General features: G+C 37.6%; 3 protein-coding genes and 3 pseudogenes across 3 annotated transcripts; 1 reads left to right on the top strand and 5 right to left on the bottom strand.

Annotated features, from left to right (window-relative positions):
- On the bottom strand, window positions 1-1,966 carry LOC18051102 (rust resistance kinase Lr10). The gene is made up of 2 exons (XM_006448292.2): window positions 1,931-1,966; window positions 1-1,134 (listed from the first exon to the last, which is right to left on the bottom strand). Exons 1-2 carry the CDS (start codon window positions 1,964-1,966, stop codon window positions 13-15), a joined length of 1,158 nt encoding a protein of 385 aa, XP_006448355.2. The 3' UTR covers window positions 1-12.
- A 458-nt stretch (window positions 1,967-2,424) lies between these two features.
- Window positions 2,425-3,284, bottom strand: LOC18051101 (rust resistance kinase Lr10). Its single transcript, XM_006448291.2, has one exon. The coding sequence runs from the start codon at window positions 3,212-3,214 to the stop codon at window positions 2,477-2,479; it is 738 nt and encodes a 245-aa protein (XP_006448354.1). The 5' UTR covers window positions 3,215-3,284; the 3' UTR covers window positions 2,425-2,476.
- Window positions 3,285-3,927: 643 nt separating this feature from the next.
- LOC18051100 lies at window positions 3,928-6,361 on the bottom strand (annotated as a pseudogene).
- A 4,473-nt stretch (window positions 6,362-10,834) lies between these two features.
- Window positions 10,835-14,044, bottom strand: LOC112100751 (annotated as a pseudogene).
- Window positions 14,045-16,937: 2,893 nt separating this feature from the next.
- Window positions 16,938-19,822, bottom strand: LOC18051099 (annotated as a pseudogene).
- A 392-nt stretch (window positions 19,823-20,214) lies between these two features.
- LOC112101037 lies at window positions 20,215-21,735 on the top strand. The gene is made up of 3 exons (XM_024190931.1): window positions 20,215-20,702; window positions 20,817-21,061; window positions 21,149-21,735. The coding sequence occupies exons 1-3, from the start codon at window positions 20,215-20,217 to the stop codon at window positions 21,733-21,735; spliced, it is 1,320 nt and encodes a 439-aa protein (XP_024046699.1).
- The last annotated feature ends 1,257 nt before the right edge of the window (window positions 21,736-22,992 follow it).

Raw genomic sequence — 22,992 nt, 5'->3', positions numbered from 1 at the left:
CTGCTATCTAGATCAATTGATTGCACCTGCCTCAACATCAGCAGAGACAAAGGGCATTGGAGGGATCTCCAAGCTTTGTAAATCAGCTTCAAGCATTTGTAATACAATTGGCATGGAAGGTCTCTCCGTGGGATTCCATTGAATGCACCAAAGTGCCACAATTGCAAGCTTTCTGGCAATTCCCTCATCCCCATCTTCCTCAAATTCCAAACAGAGCTCTTGTCCTTGCCTCATTCTATTGTAAATCCACTCCGGAAAATATATTTGGCTCTGAATTTCAACCGCAGGATCATTATTTTTTCTGCATCCGACCATCTCTAACAGCATCATTCCGTAACTGTAAACATCAGACTTGTAAGAGATCTCACCAAAATTCCTGGAGAAAAGTTCAGGGGCAATGTAGCCAGAAGTGCCTCTGGCAGCTGTCAGAGATACAATGCTTATGTCCTTTGAGCACAACTTAGCCAGTCCAAAATCTGAAATCTTCGGTTGAAAATTATGGTCTAATAATATATTGTGAGGCTTGATATCGAAGTGCAGGATCCTCTGGTTGCATCCTTGGTGCAAGTACTCCACTCCACGGGCAACGCCAAATGCAATCTTCCTCAGCTTGTCCCAACTCAATTGACGATGACTTGAGCTATTTGTCTTTGAGAAGATGAATTTCTCAAGTGATCCATTGGGCATAAACTCGTAAATAAGAGCACGCCTGTTTCCTTCAGAGCAAAATCCCAGAAGCCGAACAATGTGGAAGTGGTGAATCCTGCCAATTGTGGCCACTTCATTGATGAACTCTTGTCCATTTCCTTTTAAATGTTCCAACATCTTGACAGCAACTGGAATTCCGTTGAAGAGTTTTCCTCGGAACACGCTTCCGTAACCTCCCTGACCGAGCCTGTGCTTAAATCTGCTTGTTATTTTCTTCAGTTCTTTGTAAGCATATCTGGTGGGATTGACGGTCCTGTAGTTTTCGAGGAACTTCTCCACCTTCAGTTGAGTCTCTTTTTCTTTTTCAGATTCTCTTGATCTGTAAATGAGAAATATCACTAATGCAAAGAGGGTGATGCCTCCAATGCTTGTGCCTGTGGATATTAGACTTATAGATAAAGGGCCAGGACCATCCGTTAGATATAACTAAGAAAAGTTAGTTAAAAAATTAACTCAAACAATAAAATGAGATGCTAAAAGTCTGGACCCGTGCAAGCTTAACTTGGTAGCATAAAGACTCTAATATCATTTGATTGGGTTTTAACAAGTCCCTCTCATGTGACCATCTCATATATAGGTATTTTTTCATAACTTAAATTATAATTAGGTATATTATTCACATGGGTGGATAGATAATTAATTTTTCATTTAACTAAATAATGAAAAAATAATAATATGCAAAAGGATGAAATTGTTTAAACTGCAAAGTAGAACTCTTTTACCTTACACACTTCAATTTTAAAATTTTAACTTTAACTGAAGTACACAATGAAAACACCAAAATTATCACAATTAGAAATCTCTGTCTTTATGTATTTTTTTTCCCCTTTCTGCATTCACAAAATGATTTTTTTCCCCTCATCTCTTATTCCATGTGAATATTGAGGGTTACTTGATTGAACAAATTTTTTTCTCAATAAATTTTCCATCATGAACTTAATCATAGAGAAAAAGTATTAGTATAATAATTCTTCTTAATTTGTATTCATTGAGTACGCAAGAAAATATAATAGGTTAAACTTTTATCAGGCATTGTGAGTTTAATCAATCTCTCACCATTTACGAAAATTAATTGTAATATAAAGATTCAAAGATTAAATTGACAAGATAGAGAAAATTAGTACTATCTATTTGGTCCTGAGTAGTATCAATTTTTCTTCAAACAGTCAAATCAGCATGGCTAGCAACATTTTATTAACCAATCTACAACTGGCACTAATACCAGAAAGCAGCCTTTAATAGCAATGATATTCGCCATACAGATTAGGGGTAGGTAAAATTATATTTGCCACCAAAAAAATGAATCGTTAGTCTTTTTTTTTTTGGTTAAAAAAAAATCCATCGATTTATATGAGAGAAAATAAAAAGCCAAAAAAACTAGAAAAACGCAAAAGAAATTACAGGTCAAAGGGAAAAAAAAAAGCCTAACTAAATCGAACCAAATTGATTGGATTTTCAATTCAGTTCAAATTGTTAATTTTTTGAAAAACTCACCATCGGAATTCAACTAAATCTAACCAAAAGTGAAATATAGATGGCTTCTTTAATTTTTAACTTCTAGCAATTGTAATTACACTTTTACAATTGAAAAAATAATGCAAAGCCTAATTATTATTATTTTTTCTTTTCATTTACACTGCTCTGATAAATTTTCCGGCATATATAACAATGATAATAAATTCAACTTATTATTTTTATTGTTAACTAAATAGAGACGATGCTTTCACTTTCAAGCACTGTAGAGAGAGGTGACTCAGAAAAGATATGGTTACTTACGTTTTTTGTGTTTTACGGCAACGCAGATTGTCGAATTGCTTGTAGTGTTGAACCCACAATAATTCCCTGAATTTTCGCAGTCGTTGCATCCATCAAGAGCTTCCCATCCTAAGACTACTGGTCTTGCCCTCGCCGTCGTTGCAATATCCTGCAGAGGTAATCCACCAGGAATCTCAACTGTTCCAGATTTTCTGCAGTATGGAGGCATATCCTCCATTGAATATTCGCTATCTATGATATAGACAAGATTGTTTTCATTGCTAAGACAATTGATCGGTCCAATTAGTCCATATGAAGTCCATCCTGGGGAAACCTTCTCAGTGCAGTTATATAAAGCGTAACTTTCATTAGAGTGAAGAAAAAAGAATTTGGAGTTTGTGAGGTTGAAAGAGATAAGGCTTTGAAACGGGCATGCTGTCTCATTCACATCTGTAATGGTAATACTGCGGTCCAGATAAGAAATTTCAAGGACATAATAATCACCAGAGGAAGGAAGATGCCAGATTGTCTTGTCACTTAAGCATGACAATTCAAACCCTTCAAGGCCACAAGATGTTGGTTGAGTTTTGAGTCTGAAGGGATATCTGATACTTGGGATCCTATTACTGCAATTTGTTGGTTGACAGAATTCATATTTATCTGTCTTGTTGTCCTCTGCAGAAGCTTTGGCTAATGTACATGTGTAAGGTAAGAAGAGGAAGAGGATTATTAAACTCATCACGAGGGACATGGAGGGAGAGGGAGAGCGGAGTTTGAGTTAGAGCAGAGTTTGAGTTATGCTTTTGGAGTAATAAGGGAGAGGAGAGTTTGACTGTCAATTTGTCATGGAAAAAGGTAGGAAAATGGGTTTCTTTTAATTTCTTCTGTTCTTTCCTTCTTTCTTTTCTCCTTTTTCTAAGTCAATGGTAGCCCCAAAGAGACTAGTCAACTTCAGTATCTGCCAATATCAGATGCATGGAGGAACAGGATGGGACTTGCTGTTTGTGATATAGATTTTAGTGAGAGTTGTGAAAGTAATTTGTAGGTAGGAAATGAGAAAATTATGTTTTTAAGATCAGTAAGTAATGTTCTTTTGAAAACGGGTAATTCCTAGCAGCTACCCTCCGCTTACCATGAAAACGGGTAATTGCTATATGTGTCTTTTAATTCACCACTGTTGTGAGATGAAATTGTTATCTATTAAGTAAAAGTGGATGTGTGGTGATAGCTAGGTGTCTACGATATACTTTGGTAATTGTACTTTGGTAATTGTACTCTAAAGAGAGTTCAAAGCATACTCTAGAGAGTTCAAAGCATATCATGTTGGTAATTGCAAAAGGTTGATGAATGTACATGATCACTTGACAAACCTACATCATATTCTGGTCGATATGAGCAAAATTGGAATATTCACATCAAACAATGAATATTCAACATAATGTTATAGAAGCTCTGGTAGCACGAGGACAATTTATTTCTTTTTTACACATATCATTGCCAAAACTAAGCAAAACTATCATTGAAAGAACATTCCTCAATCGATTCAGACACTAACAACTCTGTTGAAGAATCTGATTCAATCTCTCTTCCGGAGATATGTCGAGAAGAAGAGAAGAAAGGTTTCGGAGGCATTTGCAAATCTTCGATACTCCCTTCTAACATTTCCAAAACTTTTGTCATGGAGGGGCGATCAGCTGGCTTCACCTGAATACACCATAAACCAAGCACACACAGTTTCCTTGCAATCATGGACTCGATTTCAGTCACATTCCGAAGCTCTAAATCACCTCCCTTATTTAATTGGTCATATACCCAAGATGGGAAATAAGCTTTGCTTGAACGAGTTGCATTCATATTAGAATTCCTTCTTCCTCCAGCCATTTCCAACAACACCATCCCAAAACCGTAAACATCTGACTTGCAAGAAACAGTTCCAAAATTCCTTGAAATCAGCTCAGGTGCTATGTATCCTATGGTTCCTCTTGTGGCACTGATGGACACAAAATCATTTTCCTTGGGATGAAACTTTGCAAGGCCGAAGTCTGAGACCTTTGGGATGAAATTATGATCTAGCAGGATGTTGTGAGGCTTAATGTCGAAATGAAGAATGCAGACATCACATCCGTTGTGTAAATACTCGATCCCACGAGCAGTTCCTAAAGCAACTTCGTGGAGTTTCTCCCAACTAAAAGATTGGCCTCTACTCTCCTTGGGAAAGATATGCCTATCGAGTGATCCATTAGGCATAAACTCGTACACAAGTGCACGTTTGGATCCCTCAGAACAGAACCCCAATAACTGGACCACATTAACGTGGTGAATTCTACCTATTGTTGAAACTTCGTTGATGAATTCCTCCGCACTGAACTTGGAGTTCTCCAGCATCTTAACAGCAATCAAGCGACCGGTATGAAGTTGTCCTTTATAAACTGAACCAAAGCCACCTTGGCCTAATTTATGAGTGAAGTGGTTTGTCACGGCAATTATCTCCGGGTAAGAGTACCTTTTAGGCATCCACGATTGATGGTTGTGCAGAAATTTCTCCACATTATCAACTGTTTGCAATGTCGTTCTGTATTTGTGGATAAGGAACACGAGAAAGACTATTGGAGCAAGAATAAATCTACCAATTATCAGAACATCAACTGGAAACCCTGGTAAAGAAAACGTTTATTGAAAGTAAATAGTAGTAAGCAAAGCAATAAAAAGAGGATCCTGGAGAGGAGATTTTACCTAACGGAGAACTTATCACATAAATTATACTGTAAACTGCAATTGGAGAGAGGGGGAAAAAAAATAAATAAGCTTTATACCTAATCAGAGAGATGATTAAGAAAAAAATTATACAGTAAAAGATTAGAGAATATATGAAGCCGTCGCATTTTTTAGCGTCGAAAACACATGATGAAGAAGATATATAAGGATATGCTTACGTATATAATATGGGTAGCAAATAATTTTTGCCCCTACTCCTGCATTGTAGATGCAAACTGTTGCAAAAGTGAAGGAGAAACAGAAATTAAGGGTCATATCGGTATGGTCTTAGAGATAGTTCACAAATTCTTTATTACGTACAATATTGAAAAATATAAACAAAGCCTTGCATTTGAATGCAAAAATAAATATAAGCATGGGCTTACAGTCAGAAATTAGGTTGCTTTCGCCTATGACGAGGCAACGAAAATGGGTAGTGCACACTCCACCAGCAGCAACACAGCTCCTGCACTCAACTGACCATCTAAGATCGAACCCCGACTCCAGCAATTTTCGGATGTCTTCATAAGAAGGATTGTCCACATTCCTATTAAGTACTACAGGAACCTTTGAAATGAAGACGCATGACTCTGGAAGATCTGCTACTGTGCCGCTAATGCCAATGCTATTATATCCAACATAAGCATAAACGATCGACTGATTGTCACTGGAACATGGAACTTTTGTAAACGCCCGATCAACAATATTACTCGAGCAATTCACGAAATAGGCGTATGAATCAATAGCATAATGAATAAGCTCATAAAAATGTTCCGAATAATACAATGTCGGGAAAAAGAAGTGGATGGGAAGCTGCAGCTTCCATAGGCTAAGTTAACATCGACAACACTGATTGAACATTTATCATAGGAAATTCTCTTCACATAGTACTTTCTAGAATTGAATTCTAAGATGGTTTTGTTGCTCTCGCAAGAAAGTTCTAACTCCGGATGGCCGCATCCAGCTGGATCGCCCTTGAGGCGAAAAGGGTAGCTTATGTTTTTGACATCTCCACAAGAGGAAGAACACATTTGTACTTCAAGTTTTCTTGCTTCAATTTCACTGGTGATGAATACAAACATCAACAGACAAAACAGAAAAGTTGAGAAAATTGAAGCTTCGTCACTACTCATTGCTCCTCCAATTCCAGGATACAATTAACGAATTTGAATAAACTAAGCAGAACGGTATAAAAGTGTTAATGCGCTATGTTTTCTACGGTTTCACTTGCACGGTGAGAAGCGGGCTTTAAACTTATCATAGTTTAGTATACAACTATGTGATTGAATTAATTAGCGCTAAATAATTTGTTTAAAAATAATATTAATTATTCATAAAATGAAATCGACACGATGGAAGAAAATTTTTAATTACTGAGTGGTAGGCTTCAAGCATTAATGCAATGGAAGATAAAGGGACAAATCTAGATAAACATGTTCAATTTCGTTTCTTACTGTAAATTTTGTATGCGGATGCCACGCAGCTTCTGAAGTCTCTTTCCACGATTTGTTTAGGTGGAAGCTTTCAGATTTCAATGGGGAAGTCAATATGGCAAAGTGAAGTCGCTTAATTTCCTGGTAATTGTAAATGAGTTAGCATCGGTGGGAATGGGATGATCCATCCATCCCCATCCTAGCTTGACCTCAAATTTCTTAGTAAACGTTGGGATGATCCATCCATCCCCATCCTAGCTTGACCTCAAATTTCTTAGTAAACGTTCTTCAATATTAATAGCGACAGAACTTATTGGAAACAGTTTCCATGCATGCAGTCCAATTCCAGTCAATATCTTTCGCTTTCTTAATTTTTCTCACCACCAAACGCAATGGCTTACTTTATTTATTTGTTTATTTTAACAGGATTGGAGAAACGCGGCATTGGAAATTTGGAACGGCCCCCGACGACCAACACTTTTAAAGCGACCGACACGCAGAAGAACGAGGACTTCTCATGTCAAGTTCACGCGTTTCTAAAAATTGTGGTTGCTGTTGTAATTATTAATTTATTATTGTTACTATTATTATTATTATTTTTTATAAATAAAGAAAGATATATATAATTAAAATTATGATCCAGTGTGCACGATTGCGTTCTATTTAATGCATGATAAGTTTTTATGTTGTAGGCGTGTGTGACGGCACTAATATGCCATTAGTGTTTTTATTAATTTTTTTCAATTAATTAATATACAGTATATTAGTAAATTCACGTGTTAAAATATGCAGAATTCCACGCATAACAATATATATATATGCGTGCGTGCGTGCGCGTGTGTCAATATATACACACACACACTTTTGACAAATCAATTATGTCAAAAAATGCCATGAGGATATTAGTCTATCCTTGCGCATTGGGGACTAATTGAACTTTTTAATGATTTAAACTTCAAATTCCCAATATGAGTTGGGCTTCGTATGGAGACCACCAAAGTCCAAATATATATATATATATAAATTCTTAATTAGACTGTGATTATGGAAACAAGTAAATATATAATAAAATAATATTGAAAAATTAACAGTCGAATACATAGTTTGATCATGGGATATAACAGCATATAATAGATTATTAGAATAACAAAAGAGATGAAATTAATAATTTTTTTAATCATATATGACATTCATTAATCTCAAGTAGATTAGAGTACAAATGTTATAGTTTATGACAAAAATTTAGATCAATTTATATGTTATTCATCACAACGATATAATACTAGTTAGGCGCAGAGGGGAAGAAAATCAATGTGTCCTGATATTTCCACTTAACTTACATACAACAGATTCGAGCTAAGGATATCTTGAATCTTATGCTTGGTGCAACATTTTGATGTGTCTTCGAAAGTTAATTTTTCATGTGGTTTTTAGAACTCTCCATTTCCGATTCAAGATTGGTTCTATGAGTAGCCCTATTTGCCGTCAAGAGTCAAAGTGTCACTATGATATTTTATGAAGGCAATTCACTTCCGCAGAGATTTCCTCTCTATGAAATGTTTTCTTATTAATTTTGTGACATTGGAACGAGTCCTATTGCGTTTCATGTGGTATGTAGTTCTGCCGTAAATGGATTTAATGGAATAATCGCTTATTTCAAATGTCGCAGCTGCATTAGTATAATGTATGTATTGATGTAAAATTTGGTCATGTTGTATGCCATTGGTTTCTAATATCTGTCATGTCGAATTCAAATCCATAAAATAAAATATTGATCAAATGGTTAACTTGGCAGCCGATATGGGAATAGTAGTCTCATTGAAAATGTGCTAAAAAAACAATATAATAACGTATCTATTGCTTGTAACATCTTTCTCCCTTGCGAAATGCGAGTGGAGTAAAGACATCCCTCCTCTGTGAGGGGTATTTGGCTGGGCTTGTACTTTATAAAATAAAAATGTAATAATCTAAGTTTTAGGTATATATATGATTGTAAATATCAGTGCAATGATCTGCTGTCATAGTAGAGTTGTAAATATCTCTGTGTAATATAATAACCTGATGCTTAATCAGTTAAAAAAAAAGTATCTATTGCAAAAGGCGAACAAGAAAAGGAGGGAAAGCAATGTAGTCTTGACTTATCTCCAGCCTAAAAGGGACAAGCACTTCATAAATTAATGCTTTTAAGCCCGCAACCATTTAATTGGCATCATGCATACAAAGTCCTTGCTATTGTAAATAGTTTATCAACTACTTTAATTTCGTGCCGCTGTGGATATGCACGCTTCCATGGCCATTCAGCAACTATTTATTATTGTGGAGACAAAAGCGTATCGATTGGTTTTTTTTTCCTCATTAATATTTGGTCCATGTGTTTGGTCTGATTGAAGTAGAGGGCGCTAATTTTTTGAAATTTTGTTGATAGAAGATAGAGAGCACATAAATTAAAATGCCATTAATCAAATGCATTTTAAATCTTTGAGTTCTCTGTATTCCGTCATCAACGTGCAGCATTATTTGGACCTCAAAACTAAAGTGATCTACTGATATTTTTTCAGGTGCTACTTGTAAATTTTCGTATAGTTATTATTTTATTTGTTCATATATACATACATACATACATAGAAAGATATACTCATAATATAATTATAACTTTATAAGTTATATATACACAACTACACCCAGTGTATATATATCCTCCATGCATGCACATCTATATTGTGAAATGAGGCCAATGGCGGCATTCAAAATGAAACCCCGCTTGAGGAGTTGAGAGAGATTCAAAATTGAGATTTAAGACTGCTCCTGTGACCTGCTTCATCGTGGACGCTTTGGGCCTTTCATAGGAGCCGAATTAAAAGCCCAATAATCACTTGGGCTATTCATTGAGGCAACCACAGTCCATAAAAAAGCATAAAGCCGTGAACTGTTCCGTTTTTTGGTTCATTTTTTTTCCTTCTAGTTGATTCACTTCCGAAGTAGCTGTTCGAGAAACTTAAAGATGAATATAATATCATGGACTTTAATTCTTAAATTTAACAAATATGCGAGCACATTTTAAAAAAAAAATCATAAAACGTTGTAAGAAAGTAAAATTTTGAAACAAGCATGTGATTAAAACATGAATGAATACTAAATTTATTTTGGTTTTAAAGGAAAAAAAAAGCATCATGAAAAATAAAAGTTTGCCCAATTTTATTTGGGTATTCATATTTATCTAAATTACACATTTACAACCTTTTTTTATGAACTCTAATAAATTATTTTTAAAAAATCAGAATAAGATTCAAATATTTAATTTAAGCTCTCCCCTTTTAGGTCAATCTATAGTTTGACAAAGCCGCTCGGGTGGTTTTTAAAGGGCATGTGGACTCATGTACATTCATAATGGTAATTCTGCTGTGAAGATAAGAAATGTCCTGCACATAATAATCGCCAGAGGAAGGAAGGTGCAACACTGTCTTGATGTTTAAGCATGATATTCAAACCCTTCAAGACCGCAAGAGATAGGTTGAGTTTTGAGTCTAAAGGGAAATCTGATATTTGGTCCCTTCGTGCTGCATGTTGTTGGCTGACAAAATTCATAAATATTTGTATCGTTGTTTCCTGCTGAAGTTTTGGCTTCTGTGTAAGGAAAGAGAAGGAAGAGAATTAAACTAAGCACAGGTGACATGGAGAAAATGAGAAATAGGGATGCTTTATCGTGTAATATTAATAACTCTTCCTTCTTGGTTGAGGATATATTTCTTAATGTGAAAGAGCAAATGACACTCATTTTTGGAATTTGGATGGCTAAAATGCATTTTATTTAAGTCAACGGCAGCCCCACAAGAGACTAGTCCTCCATGACATTTGTGGACAGCAATTATAAGAATAGGCTGAATGAAGGTGTAGACTTGGTTTTTTTGTGATCAATTTTCAATGTGTGATAAAAATATAGAATAAAATTTCCAACTCCTATCCAGTGTTTGTAATCAATGCGAGAGATTTTTATTTCTTTTTAAAGCAGAGCGCACGTCTAATTAAATCATATTGCCACCTATATGAGTAGGAGATTTCAACTACTAAACTAGCTTGCACTCACAAATATATGCATTAAGTTTCAATGCGAGATAAAACAAGAAGAAGATAGAGAACGTTTGTCATTGCAATCTATTATTTATTTATTTTACATTCATCCTTGGCAAAAATTAAACATAACTATCATTGAAAGAACATTCCTCCATTGATTCAAACACTAACAACTCTGCTGAAGAATCTGATTCAATCTCTCTTCCAGTTCCGGAGATATGTCGAGAAGAAGAGAAGAAAGGTCTAGGAGGCATTTGCAAATCGTCAATACTCCCTTCTAACATCTCCAAAACTTTTGTCATAGAGGGGCGATCTGCTGCCTTCACCTGAATACACCACAAACCAATCATACACAGTTTCCTTGCTATCATGGACTCAATTTCAGTAACATTCTGAAGCTCTAAATCACCTCCCTTATTTAATTGGTCATATACCCAAGATGGGAAATATGCTTTGCTTGAACGAGTTGCATTCATATTGGAATTCCTTTTTCCTCCAGCCATTTCCAACAACACCATCCCAAAACCGTAAACATCTGACTTGCAAGAAACAGTTCCAAAATTCCTTGAAATCAGCTCAGGTGCTATGTATCCTATGGTTCCTCTTGTGGCACTGAGGGACACAAAATCATTTTCCTTGGGATGAAACTTTGCAAGGCCGAAATCTGAGACCTTTGGGATGAAATTATGATCTAGCAGGATGTTGTGAGGCTTAATGTCAAAATGAAGAATGCAGACATCACATCCGTTGTGTAAATACTCGATCCCACGGGCAGTTCCTAAAGCAACTTCCTGGAGTCTCTCCCAACTAAAAGATTGGCCTCTACTCTCCTTGGGAAAGATATGCATATCGAGTGATCCATTAGGCATATACTCGTAGACAAGTGCCCGTTTGGATCCCTCGGAACAGAACCCCAATAGCTGGACTACATTAACGTGGTGAATTCTACCAATTGTTGAAACTTCATTGATGAATTCCTCCGCACTGAACTTGGAGTTCTCCAGCATCTTAACAGCAATCAAGCGACCAGTATGAAGCTGTCCTTTATAAACTGAACCGAAGCCACCTTGGCCTAATTTATGAGTGAAGTGGTTTGTCACGGCAATTATCTCCGGGTAAGAGTACCTTTTAGGCATCCACGATTGATGGTTGTGCAGAAATTTCTCAATATTCTCAATTGTTTTCAATGTCGTTCTGTATTTGTGGATAAGGAACACAAGTAAAACTGTTGAACCAAGGATGAACCGAGTAATTGTAAGATACAAGAATGCACCGTCTGGAAACAAGGAAGTTTGATTCTAGGTAAGTAGCTGAATTCGAAATAACAAGAACAGGCATTCCAGCCAGAAACCATACCTAACATTAACCATTCGAGGGGCGTCGGGAGTTTGTAGGAAACTGCAGGCCGAGGAAAAAAGATTAGGCTTTATACATACATACTCAGAGAGATGATTCAGAAAAGTTATATATTAAGCACAAGATTTGAGAATAAATAAACAAATCACATAAGGCCATCACTTTAACACTGTTGATGCGAGATTCTGGTTCTCCTCGTTCTACGACCAGGGTCTCTGCTCGATCAACTTCATCACGACCAGGATCTCTCCTCGTAAAGTTTCTTCTCCAGAGATTCCTGCGCACACAGACAGGTCAGAGTACGCCGGTTGTTTTCCCGGCGCAAACCCTCCGACGCTCAAGTCAGATATGAAGGTTCGGGGAACGCTTGCCACAAATCTTATGGCTGTGGGGTTGTTTTCTCTCTTTTAGAATCAAAATTGCTAACCCTTTTACCTTCGTTGGCTACCTTTTTATAGGCTTCCTCTGAATCCCAGTTTTCCGCAGTCTACGTCTGTTATCCTCCCACCTCTCGAACGTGGATTCCCCATTTCCGTAGTCGTGGGTGGTTGCGTGGCCTTCGTGCCTAGATTCTCGGGCTGGAGAGCATGCCTCGCCAACTGTCGTTGACCGGGTCTCCTCGAATCAACCCTTAGCAAGAATACAGCAGGAATGGCTTTATGCTTCTTACAGGAAATTGGCCTCGCGGATGATGTGCTCGTGGATGAGCAGGATATTCCTGCCCATGTTTCCCTGCTACCTGGCTCTTACAGGACACACCTGCTCGCAGACTTCTGCCACCAAACATCTGCTCATCACGTCTGGTCTCGTCGGAGTATTTTCCTCAAACAAACACCAACAAAAACAAACGCAGGATCTAAGATATGTAAGCATAGGCTTGTTACGTGTCAAAAGTTGTTGGTAGCAAATAAATTTTCCGAATACTCCTTGTGCGATGTGGCATCCTGCAAAGACTGCAAAAGTGCAAAAGATATTAAGGGTCAAACAGGTATACATACTCTTTAGAGATTGTCCACAAATTCTTAAATACGTAAAAGATTAAGATTGAAAACATTAAATAAAAGAGTCTCCATTTATTTGTAAGCACATATAAGCATAAGCTTACAGTTTGTAATTGAGCTAGAATCGAAGCAATCAATATTTCCCGTTCTCTCTGTACTAATGCATTCTCTACCGGCCGCTGCATAACAATTCCTGCATCCAACTGACCATCTAAGATCAAATCCTGTCTCCATCAATTCTCGGAGGGTTTCATAAGAAGGATTTTCCACATTCCCATTATGTACAGGAACCATTGAAACGAACGAGCATGACTCTGAAAAATCTGAAACATAGGAGCCATGGTAATTAACATAAACATTTGACTGATTTCCTCCACTCAAACATGGAACTCTTATAAAAGCCTGATCAATGAGATCCCTCTAGCAATTCACGAAATAGGCGTACAGGTGTTTATAATAATCAAGTGCATAAACCCGATCGGTATAAAAAAAATAGCGACTGTTTTTAAGGCGAAAGATTTCTCTGGGAAAAGATGTGAATGGAAGGCCGCAGCTTCCATTGGCCAAGTTAACATCGGCAACACTGATTGTGCTTTCGTCATAGGAAATTCTCTTTACATAGTACATCGCAGAATTGAATAATTCTAGGATTGTTTGGTTGCTCTGGCAAGACAGTTCGAACTCAGGATAACCGCATCCCGATGGATCTCCCTTTAGGCGAAAAGGGTAGCTTATGTTTTTGATATCGCCACAAGAAGAGGAACAGGTTTGTTGAAGTACTTCTCTTGCTTCAGTTTCAGCGGTGAATAGATAGATCAATAGACAAAACAGAAGAGTTGAGAGAATTGATGATTCTTCCCCCCTCATTGTTAGTGCAATCCCAGGATATGATGAATTTCAATAAATTAAACAGAAGGTTGCATTTTCAAGGTTTTGGGTGCGCATTTACATCATTACTTAACAACGAGCACGTGCATATAGTAAATTTATTATAGCATTCAACTATCTGATTCTACTAGCTGAAGATGATATAGCAATAATTAATTGTTCAAAAGTAGTATTATCTTATTTTAAAAAAAATAATAAATAAAGGTGGGGAAATTGAAAAGGTTTAAAAGAGCATATTAATTGAATTTGTTTGAGCGCAAGACTTTTAGTATCCATGCCAGAGGGGACACCGGACACTCTTACAAGTCAGTTAACTCTTAGTAAACGTTTTGATTGCAAGTTTGCGTCGGTGATGATGACCCTAGCTTGACCTGAAATTTCGTAGTAAACCTTCAAATTGAGACAAAAATTTTGTAACAATTTCCACGCATGAAACAATCCAGTCAACATCTTTCGCTCGCTACTTTAATTTCTCACCACAAACTCGAAGACAATAATTCATTTTTTTTATGAGAACACAGAACATGCTTTGATATATAAAATATATGATAATTTTATTTATTACATTTGTTTTTGTTTCAATGTTATATTAGTAGTTATTATAAAGTACATTTAGTTGTTCAAATAAAGGGTATAATAATATAAAGAGTGCGTGTGTAAATTGTAATCATTTATTAAACTTAGTAGGGTCTGTGTTATCATCAGCAATCTTAATCATTTAAATTTGATTCTAAAGGGGGAATCTGATATGGTATGTTTCATTTTGTTGGTTGACAACGTTCATAAATATTTGTATCGCTGTTTCCTTTAGAAGTTTTGGCTTCTGTGTAAGGAAGAGAAGGAATAAGATTATTGAACTCAGAAAAAGTGACATGGATTAACAGAGAAAGAGAGATGTTTTTTAGTGTAATATTAAAGATAGCCATTCATTTTTGTATGGCTTAAAAGCATTTTATTTAAGTCAATGGCAACCCCACAAGAGAGTAGTCCTCCATGACATTTGCAGAAAACAATAATAAAGAATAAGCTAAATGAAGCCATTGACCTGATTTTTTGTGATTACTTTTCAATGTGGGGCTAAAATAATGAAGAAAATTTCCACCACAGAGTTTTAAGTTAAGCTTAGCACACCTCTAGTTAAATTCTTTTTGCCACCCATATGGACAGATTCAAATCTCAAACATTTTGTATCAACTCAAAAGATTTCAACAACTAAATTATCTATCACTCACGAAAAGTGTGTGCATTAGGCTTCAATTCGAGATAACGCAATAAGAAGAACATTTGTCATTAATTGCAAGTTATTCATTTATTTATTTTATATTCATCATTGGCAAAATTAATCCTAAATATCACTGAAAGAACTTTCCTTCACTAATTCAGACACTAACAACTCTGTTGAAGAATCTGATTCAATCTCTCTTCCGGAGATATGTCGAGAAGAAGATGAGAAAGGTCTTGGAGGCATTCGCAAATCGTCAATACTCCCTTCTAACATTTCCAAAACTTTTTGTCACAGAGGAGTGATCAGCGCCTTATTCATAGCTCATGTAATATTTTAACCTATATATTGTTCCTCCTGAGGCGCTGATGGGAGCAAAATCATTTTCCTTGGGATGAAAACTTTGCAAAGGCCGAAATCTGAGCCCTTGGGGAAGAAATTAGGATCTAGCAGGATGTTGTGAGACTTAAGCCTATCAATAAAGGAATGCTCTTTCAGTGATAGTTATGCTTAATTTTTTCCAATGATGTGTTTAAAAATAGACTAAAGTTTTCGTATGTTTTATGCACCCTATGCTTGTATGGGAAGGTACATAGGTGCAGAGGTTTCCTCTCTATCAAATGTTTTTGTATCAATTTTGTGCCTCTGTAATGAGCTCTGTTGTGTTTCATGCGGTATGTAGTCTGCCGTAAATGGAATAGGATTTAGCAGTGCAGTGACCAATAGTCATCTACTTGACAAGTAGAAATTTCTAAGGGCCTCCTTCAGAATCAGAGACGACGGTGCACATTTTGGAAGACTTTTGAAGTCTCACTTGGTTGCTTCTCCGAAACTAAATGATTAATCAAAAGATTCATCAGCAATTAGGCAACATTGATTTTAGTAGAGGAGGATAGAGGGGTATAATAAATAATAAGAAAAAGGACACTTACACCCTAATGATTGAAAAATTGATTATAAAAATTCCCATATTTTCAACAAACGACACCAAGACCCCCCCTCTTTTTTTTTTTACTATAATAGCCTTTAACTCTATAAACCTAAAAAATTTACCCACAAAATTTTATAATATATAGAAATATGACATTAAAATAAATGTAATAATATATACATTTTAAAAATTTTATATTTTACAATCTATTAGACCTCTTTTATTATGTTGAAGTAATTTTTAAAAATAAATAGAAACATAATATTAAAATAAAAATTATTTTGAATATTATGTAAAAAATAATTTTAATATTATTGATAGGAATATATTTCGTTAATTTTAAAATTAAACCCAAAGATTTTATTTAAAATATTTATAATAAATTTAAATATATTATTAAAATAAATAGAATAATTTAACATTTTAATATTATTTTAAATGTGAAAAATAATTTAATATTATTAGTTTACTAGATAGATTATAAAGGTATTGTGGTTAGAAAGGGGTCTTGGTGTCCTATTTTAAAAACTTGAGAGTTTTTGTGACTATTTTTTAAAAAAATTTGGGGTATAAATATACTTTTTCCTAAATAATATGACAAATTGAAAAAAGTCATCTCTAGTTGTATTAATGTTGTATCAGTCGGACACATCAAAGATAAGCGATAGATAAAACAACCACAATCGAACAAAAACTCAATATACTGGTTTTCAAGTGTTCCAATAACAGGAAGGACTAATTAATTTTGCTTATAATCGGGGAAAATTTGAAACAAATTAACAATATCCCGTTTTAATTGCAATCTTCTGCTATCTAGATCAATTGGTTGCACATGTCTCAACATCAGACGAGACAAAGGGCATTGGAGGGATCTCCAAGCTTTGTAGATCAGCTTCAAGCATTTGTAATACCATTGGCATGGAAGGTCTCTCCGTGGGATTCCATTGAATGCACCAAAGTGCCACAATTGCAAGCTTTCTGGCAATTCCCTCATCCCCATCTTCCTCCAAATCCAAACAGACCTCTTGTCCTTGCCTCATTCTATTGTAAATCCACTCCGGAAAATATATTTGGCTCTGAATTTCAACCGCAGGATCATTATTTTTTCTGCATCCGACCATCTCCAACAGCATCATTCCATAACTGTAAACATCAGACTTGTAAGAGATCTCACCAAAATTCCTGGAGAAAAGTTCAGGTGCAATGTAGCCAGAAGTTCCTCTGGCAGCTGTCAGAGATACAATGCTTATGTCCTTAGAGCGCAGCTTAGCCAGTCCAAAATCTGAAATCTTCGGTTGAAAATTATGGTCTAATAATATATTGTGAGGCTTGATATCGAAGTGCAGGATCCTTTGGCTGCACCCTTGGTGCAAGTACTCCACTCCACGGGCAACGCCAAATGCAATCTTCCTCAGAGAAGATGAATTTTTCAAGTGATCCATTGGGCATAAACTCGTAAATAAGAGCACGCCTGTTTTCTTCAGAGCAAAATCCCAGAAGCCGAACAATGTGGAAGTGGTGAATCCTGGCAATTGTGGCCACTTCATTGATGAACTCTTGTCCATTTCCTTTTAAATGTTCCAACATCTTGACAGCAACTGGGATTCCGTTGAAGAGTTTTCCTCTGAACACGCTTCCGTAACCTCCCTGACCGAGCCTGTGCTTAAATCTGCTTGTTATTTTCTTCAGTTCTTTGTAAGTATATCGGGTGGGATTGACGGTCCTGTAGTTTTCGAGGAACTTCTCCACCTTCAGTTGAGTTTCTTTTTCTTTTTCAGATTCTCTTGATTTGTAGATGAGAAATATCACCAGCGCGGAGAGAACGATGCCTCCGATGCTTGTGCCTGTGGATATTAGACTTAAAGATAAAGAGCCAAGACCATCTGTTATACATAATTAAGAAAAGTTAGTTAAAAAAATCAACTCAAACAATAAAAGGAGATGCTAAAACTTTGGACCCGTGCAAGCTTAACTTGGTAGCTTAAAGACTCAATATTATTTGATTGGGTTTTAACAAGCCCCTCTCACTTGACCATCTCATATAAGTATTTGTCCATAACTTAAATGATGATTAGATATCTTATTCATATGAGTGGATAGATACTCAAGTTGTCATTTAACTAAATAATGAAAAAATAATAATAATCAGAAAAATGAAATTATTTGAAATGCAAATTAAGCACTCTTTTACCTTACACACTTCAATTTTAAAATTTTAACTTTTACTCAAGTACACGTTGAAAACACCAAAATGATCACAATTAGAAATCTCTGTCATTATTCCTTTTTTTCCCCTTTCTGCATTCATAGAATGATTTTTTTTTCCTTATCTCTTATTCGATGTGAATATTGAGTGTTACTTGATTGAACAAAATTTTTTTCTCAATAAATTTGCCATCATGAACGTATATTGGCTCTTACATAAAAAGCTGGCAATCATTGAGAAAATGTATTAGTATAATAATTCTTCTTAGTTTGTATTCATTGAGTACGCAAGAAAATATAATAGATTAAACTTTTATCAGTCTTTATGAGTTTAACCAATCTCTCACCATTTACGAAAATTAATTGTAATATAAGGATTCAAGATTAAATTGATGAGATGGAGAAAAATAGTACTAGCTATTTCTTCCTGAGTAGTAGCAATTTTCCTTCAAACAGTCAAATCAGCCTGGCTAGCAACATTTTATCAACCACTCCACAACTGGCAATAATACTGGAAGCAGCCTTTGTAGCAATGATATTCACCATACAGATTAGGGGTGGGTAAAATTATATTTGCAGCGAAAAAAACGAATCGTCAGTTTTTTTTTTCAAAAAAAATCCATCGATTTATATGAGAGAAAATAAAAAATAAAAAATCAAAAGAACTAGAAAAAAGCAAAAGAAATTGTTGATGCGAGATTCTGGTTCTCTGCTCGTCCACGACCAAGATCTCTCCCCAACTAACTTGTCGAGGACCAGGATCTCTCCTCGACCAAGATCTCTCCTCAACTAACTCGTCCACGACCAGGATCTCTCCTCGTAAGACTTCTTCTCTGCAAAACTCCCGCGTATACAGAGACAGGTCAGAGCACGCCGGGTGTTTTCTCGGCGTAAACCCTCCGACACTCAAGTAAAAAATGTAGGCTTTGCCTTTCTGGAAAAACGACCACTAATCTTATGGCTTTTTTACGATTTCTTAACATAAGCTCTTTTTCTCTCAGTTGTAATCTTAAAAAATCTAACCCTTTTACCTTCGTTGTAAATCTTTTTATAGGCTTCTCTTGAATCCGGGCCTTCCCACAATCAACATCCATTACCTCCCTAACTCTCGGAAGTGGATGCTCCGTTATCGTAGTCGTGGCTGGATGGACTTAGTATCTTGATTCTCGGGTAGGAATGCATGTCTAGCCAACTGTCATTGACCGGGTCTCCCTACCTCAACCTCTAGCAGGAATGGCTTTATGCTCCTAATAGGAGGCTGGCTCTAGTTATGGTCCGGCAGATGGCACATTCGTGAACGAGCAGAATATTCCTGCTCCTGTTCCCCTGCTATCAGACTTCCACATAATATACCTGTTCGCAGAATCATGCTACTAGGTATCTGCTCATCACGGCTAGTCTTGTCGAGGTATATCCCCCAAACACCGGTCCCCCAGTTTCTAGTGTTGGGTAACGTAGTGAACCGACAGTAGAAATTCAACGGTTTTGGCTCATGCATGATAGGAAGGGGCTTTGAGGAGTCGTGTCGCAATTAATTACGGGCGAGGTGATGTGGCAGAAATCTATCCCTCTATTTGAATTTCAAATCGATGGCTATGAAACCCTTGGAATTCATGCCGTTAAATGCTGACAGTCCGAGAGTTTATTCCTCATTAAGGAACCCAAAATCCCAAAAGGGAAACTCATCTTTTATCCTTCTTCTACTTCTCCGGCAACCAAGTCATTCTTCTCATTCACTGTGAAAGCTACCTCTCTTATCTCTACTCGGCTAGGCCACAATTGCAGGTATTATTTCTATTTCCTTGGTCTTGGATAGTTATAGAAAATTTCTTTTCTCTCTGTTTTGCTTGGGTAGTGTTTGGTGATATTGTTCTGATCATAGTTTAGGAAATGTCAAAAGGTAAAGAGAAGACAATTGAGATTGATGATGACGAGTTAGACTTCTTGCCTAGTCTGCTCGCCGATTCTGGTTTTGACCCCGGAATCCCCTTAGAACCCATTAGATCTAGTGTTGGGACTAGTGCTAAGAGGATGTCTCCCCAGACAACCTCCTCAACCAGCAATAGCGGCGACGAGGGATCTTCTGGTTCGAAAGACACATTGAGTGAGGACCAGGGAGAAGATGCTGGTGAAATGTCCTCACCAGAAATGTCGCGACCAGATAGAAAGAATAGAATAGGAAGTAGGGCTCTATCGGAGCATTATCCTATTGACTTCATCACGTGCACGACCACAGTAGACGAGCTCGATAACCTCCGGGCTAGGTATGACATTCTTGATGATATACCCCTTAGGATCCAAAGAAAAAAGGATACTCCTAGCCGGCCTCCTAGGGGATACGTTACTCTGTTTCTGGAAAGTTTTAAGCTTGAGATGAGGTGCCCTCTACAACCCTATTTTGCCCGAATACTAAGCGGGTTGAACTTAGCTCCTGGTTAACTAAACCCCAACAGGTGGAGGGTACTTTCTGGTCTGTTTATATTGTGGGACAGATGCTGCCAGAGTGCGCCTACAGTTGATGAGGTAAATCACCTGTACCAGCTAAAGAGCAGCCCCAAAGACGCTGGCTGGTATTATTTCCAATCAAGTACCAAGACCAGGAAACCTATAACTGATCTTCCAACTGGTGGTGGTGGGAATTGGAAGAAAAAATTCTTTTTTGCTAGGGATCCTTGGGGTCAAGTTGCACATATTGACGGGAAGAACTATTGCGTCCCATCCCGTTTCGTGGTCCCAGGTTGCCTGCTCGCTTTAGATGTCTTGTATCCCTAGTTGTTCTCATTTTGTTGATTTATTTCTAACCCAATATCTGCTCGTAATGCAGGTTCTTGGGGTGTGCACTACCCGCTCCAACCGGACCCACTTATAGAGGTTGAGGCTGTGTTAGCCAATTCTTGCTCGGGCCGAGATTTGCTATCTACTTACAATCTCTTCGAGTCTCACTTGGTGCACACTGATCTTAAGATGAAGGATGCTGTGATCGGGGCCTTGACTCGGAAGCGTCCTCGACCACATACTGCTAAGCACGACCAGAATAAAGGGGCTCTCTTTGCGAAATGGGTGAACACCGCGGAGCAGGTCCCCCTTTTGAGGACTCTACCACCTCCTCCTACTAAAGCCGGCGAAAGTAGTGGGACAACCACTGATCCCAATTCTCCACCTCCACCAACATGGTCGAAACCTCGTTTGCCCGACAATCGACCAGAGCATCTGGTCCCCTACATTAGTAAGTTTTCTCGACTCGTGAGCAAAAAGGACTTGGAGGACTTTGACGGTAGCACTCTAAACGAGCTGGTAGGGGCTATGCAGTATAGTGCTTTTTATCTCGGCTGTATGGTCACTTACTATAAGGCAAAAGTTGGTCGCTATGACCGAAAGATGAGGGATTCAATCGGCCAAAGCCAAAGCTAAAGATGACGCTGCCGAGAAGAAAGCCAGATATCTCAATCTCAAGAATCTGAAGTTGATAGAACGAGAGTCTCTCGCGCAGGCAAAGGCCATCACTCTCGAGGAAGAGCTGACTAAGGTTAAGGAGGATCTGTAGAGGTAGAAGGCTACTTACGAGGCTCAGCTCGAATCTCTCAAGGATTCCCACCAGGTTCAGGTTGAAAACCTAGAGAAGGAAGTTGACAACCAATATGACCAGGGGCTTCGGCATTCTTATCGTTGCATCATGGCTGTCCTTGGGAGGCAGCATCCTAATCTGAAGATAGATGAGCTTGCTGCTAGCGTTGCTCAATATATGGATGAGGAGGCAGCAAAAGAGGATGTCGAAGAGTTGGAGCCAAATGCAACCGAGGAGGGAAACTCTCCTCCTCGTGCAGTCCCTATTGATGTTGCCGAGGTAAGTACCCCCTAGGTGCCACTGGTGAGAGCCCTCCTGCTCCTGAGGTGGACCAGCCAACAGAGACGGCCCAACTTACTGACCCGCCGTCCTCTTGAATGTATTTGTGTCGTAGGTTTTTTTTTTTTGAAACATTGTATGTTAAGACTAGCAGCTTTCATGATTGTTGGCAGATTAATAAGAACGCTCTTATTTGCTTTCTTCGCTTCAAGCTCTTGGCAGATTATTTTATTTTTTTGTTCACTTACGTTGTGGTCGAGCAGGTGACAAAACGTTCGGCTTCCCGTCGTCTCACATTTGAGGGTCTGTTCGCCTTCGCTTGGTCGAGCAATCCTGGCACGCTTGGCTTCTGGTCTCGCCATAAGACAAGGTTTGAGACTTAGTGAGCTGTCGCATGCCTTGGAAATTTTAATAACATTTGAAGGTCTGCTCGCCTTCGCGTGGTCGAGCAGATCTTGGCACGCTTGGCTTCTGGTCTTGCCATAAACAAGCTTTGACACTTAGGGAGCCTTTGCATGCCTTGGAAATTTTTATAACATTTGAGGGTCTGCTCGACTTTGCGTGGTCGAGCAGATCCTGGCACGCTTGGCTTATGGTCTTGCCATAAATAGACTTTGAGACTTAGTGAGCCTTTGCATGCCTTGGAAATTTTAATAACATTTGAGGGTCTATTCGCCTTCGCGTGGTCGAGCAGATCCTGGCACGCTTGGGTTCTGGTCTCGCCATAAACAGGCTTTGAGACTTAGTGAGCCTTTGCATGCCTTGAAAATTTTCACAACATGTGAGAGTCTGCTCGCGGTTGGTCAAGCAGATCCTGGCACGCT

The sequence above is a fragment of the Citrus clementina genome, unplaced genomic scaffold (assembly GCF_000493195.1).
Source record: "Citrus clementina cultivar Clemenules unplaced genomic scaffold, Citrus_clementina_v1.0 scaffold_2, whole genome shotgun sequence".
NCBI classification, from domain to species: Eukaryota; Viridiplantae; Streptophyta; class Magnoliopsida; order Sapindales; family Rutaceae; genus Citrus; species Citrus x clementina.
Note: the sequence above shows the minus strand (reverse complement) of the source record. Positions and strands in the feature narration are given on the sequence as shown.

Excerpts from the sequence above, each read along its gene's own strand:
- LOC18051101 (XM_006448291.2), bottom strand. The coding sequence starts at position 3,214 with ATGTCCCTCGTGATGAGTTTAATAATCCTCTTCCTCTTCTTACCTTAC.
- LOC112101037 (XM_024190931.1), top strand. The coding sequence starts at position 20,215 with ATGTCAAAAGGTAAAGAGAAGACAATTGAGATTGATGATGACGAGTTA. Across the intron at positions 20,703-20,816 it reads AGTTTTAAGCTTGAGATGAG|ATGCTGCCAGAGTGCGCCTA; the intron begins GTGCCCTCTACA and ends ATTGTGGGACAG. Across the intron at positions 21,062-21,148 it reads ATCCCGTTTCGTGGTCCCAG|GTTCTTGGGGTGTGCACTAC; the intron begins GTTGCCTGCTCG and ends CTCGTAATGCAG.
- LOC18051102 (XM_006448292.2), bottom strand. The coding sequence starts at position 1,966 with ATGGCGAATATCATTGCTATTAAAGGCTGCTTTCTG. Across the intron at positions 1,135-1,930 it reads CTATTAAAGGCTGCTTTCTG|TTATATCTAACGGATGGTCC; the intron begins GTATTAGTGCCA and ends AACTTTTCTTAG.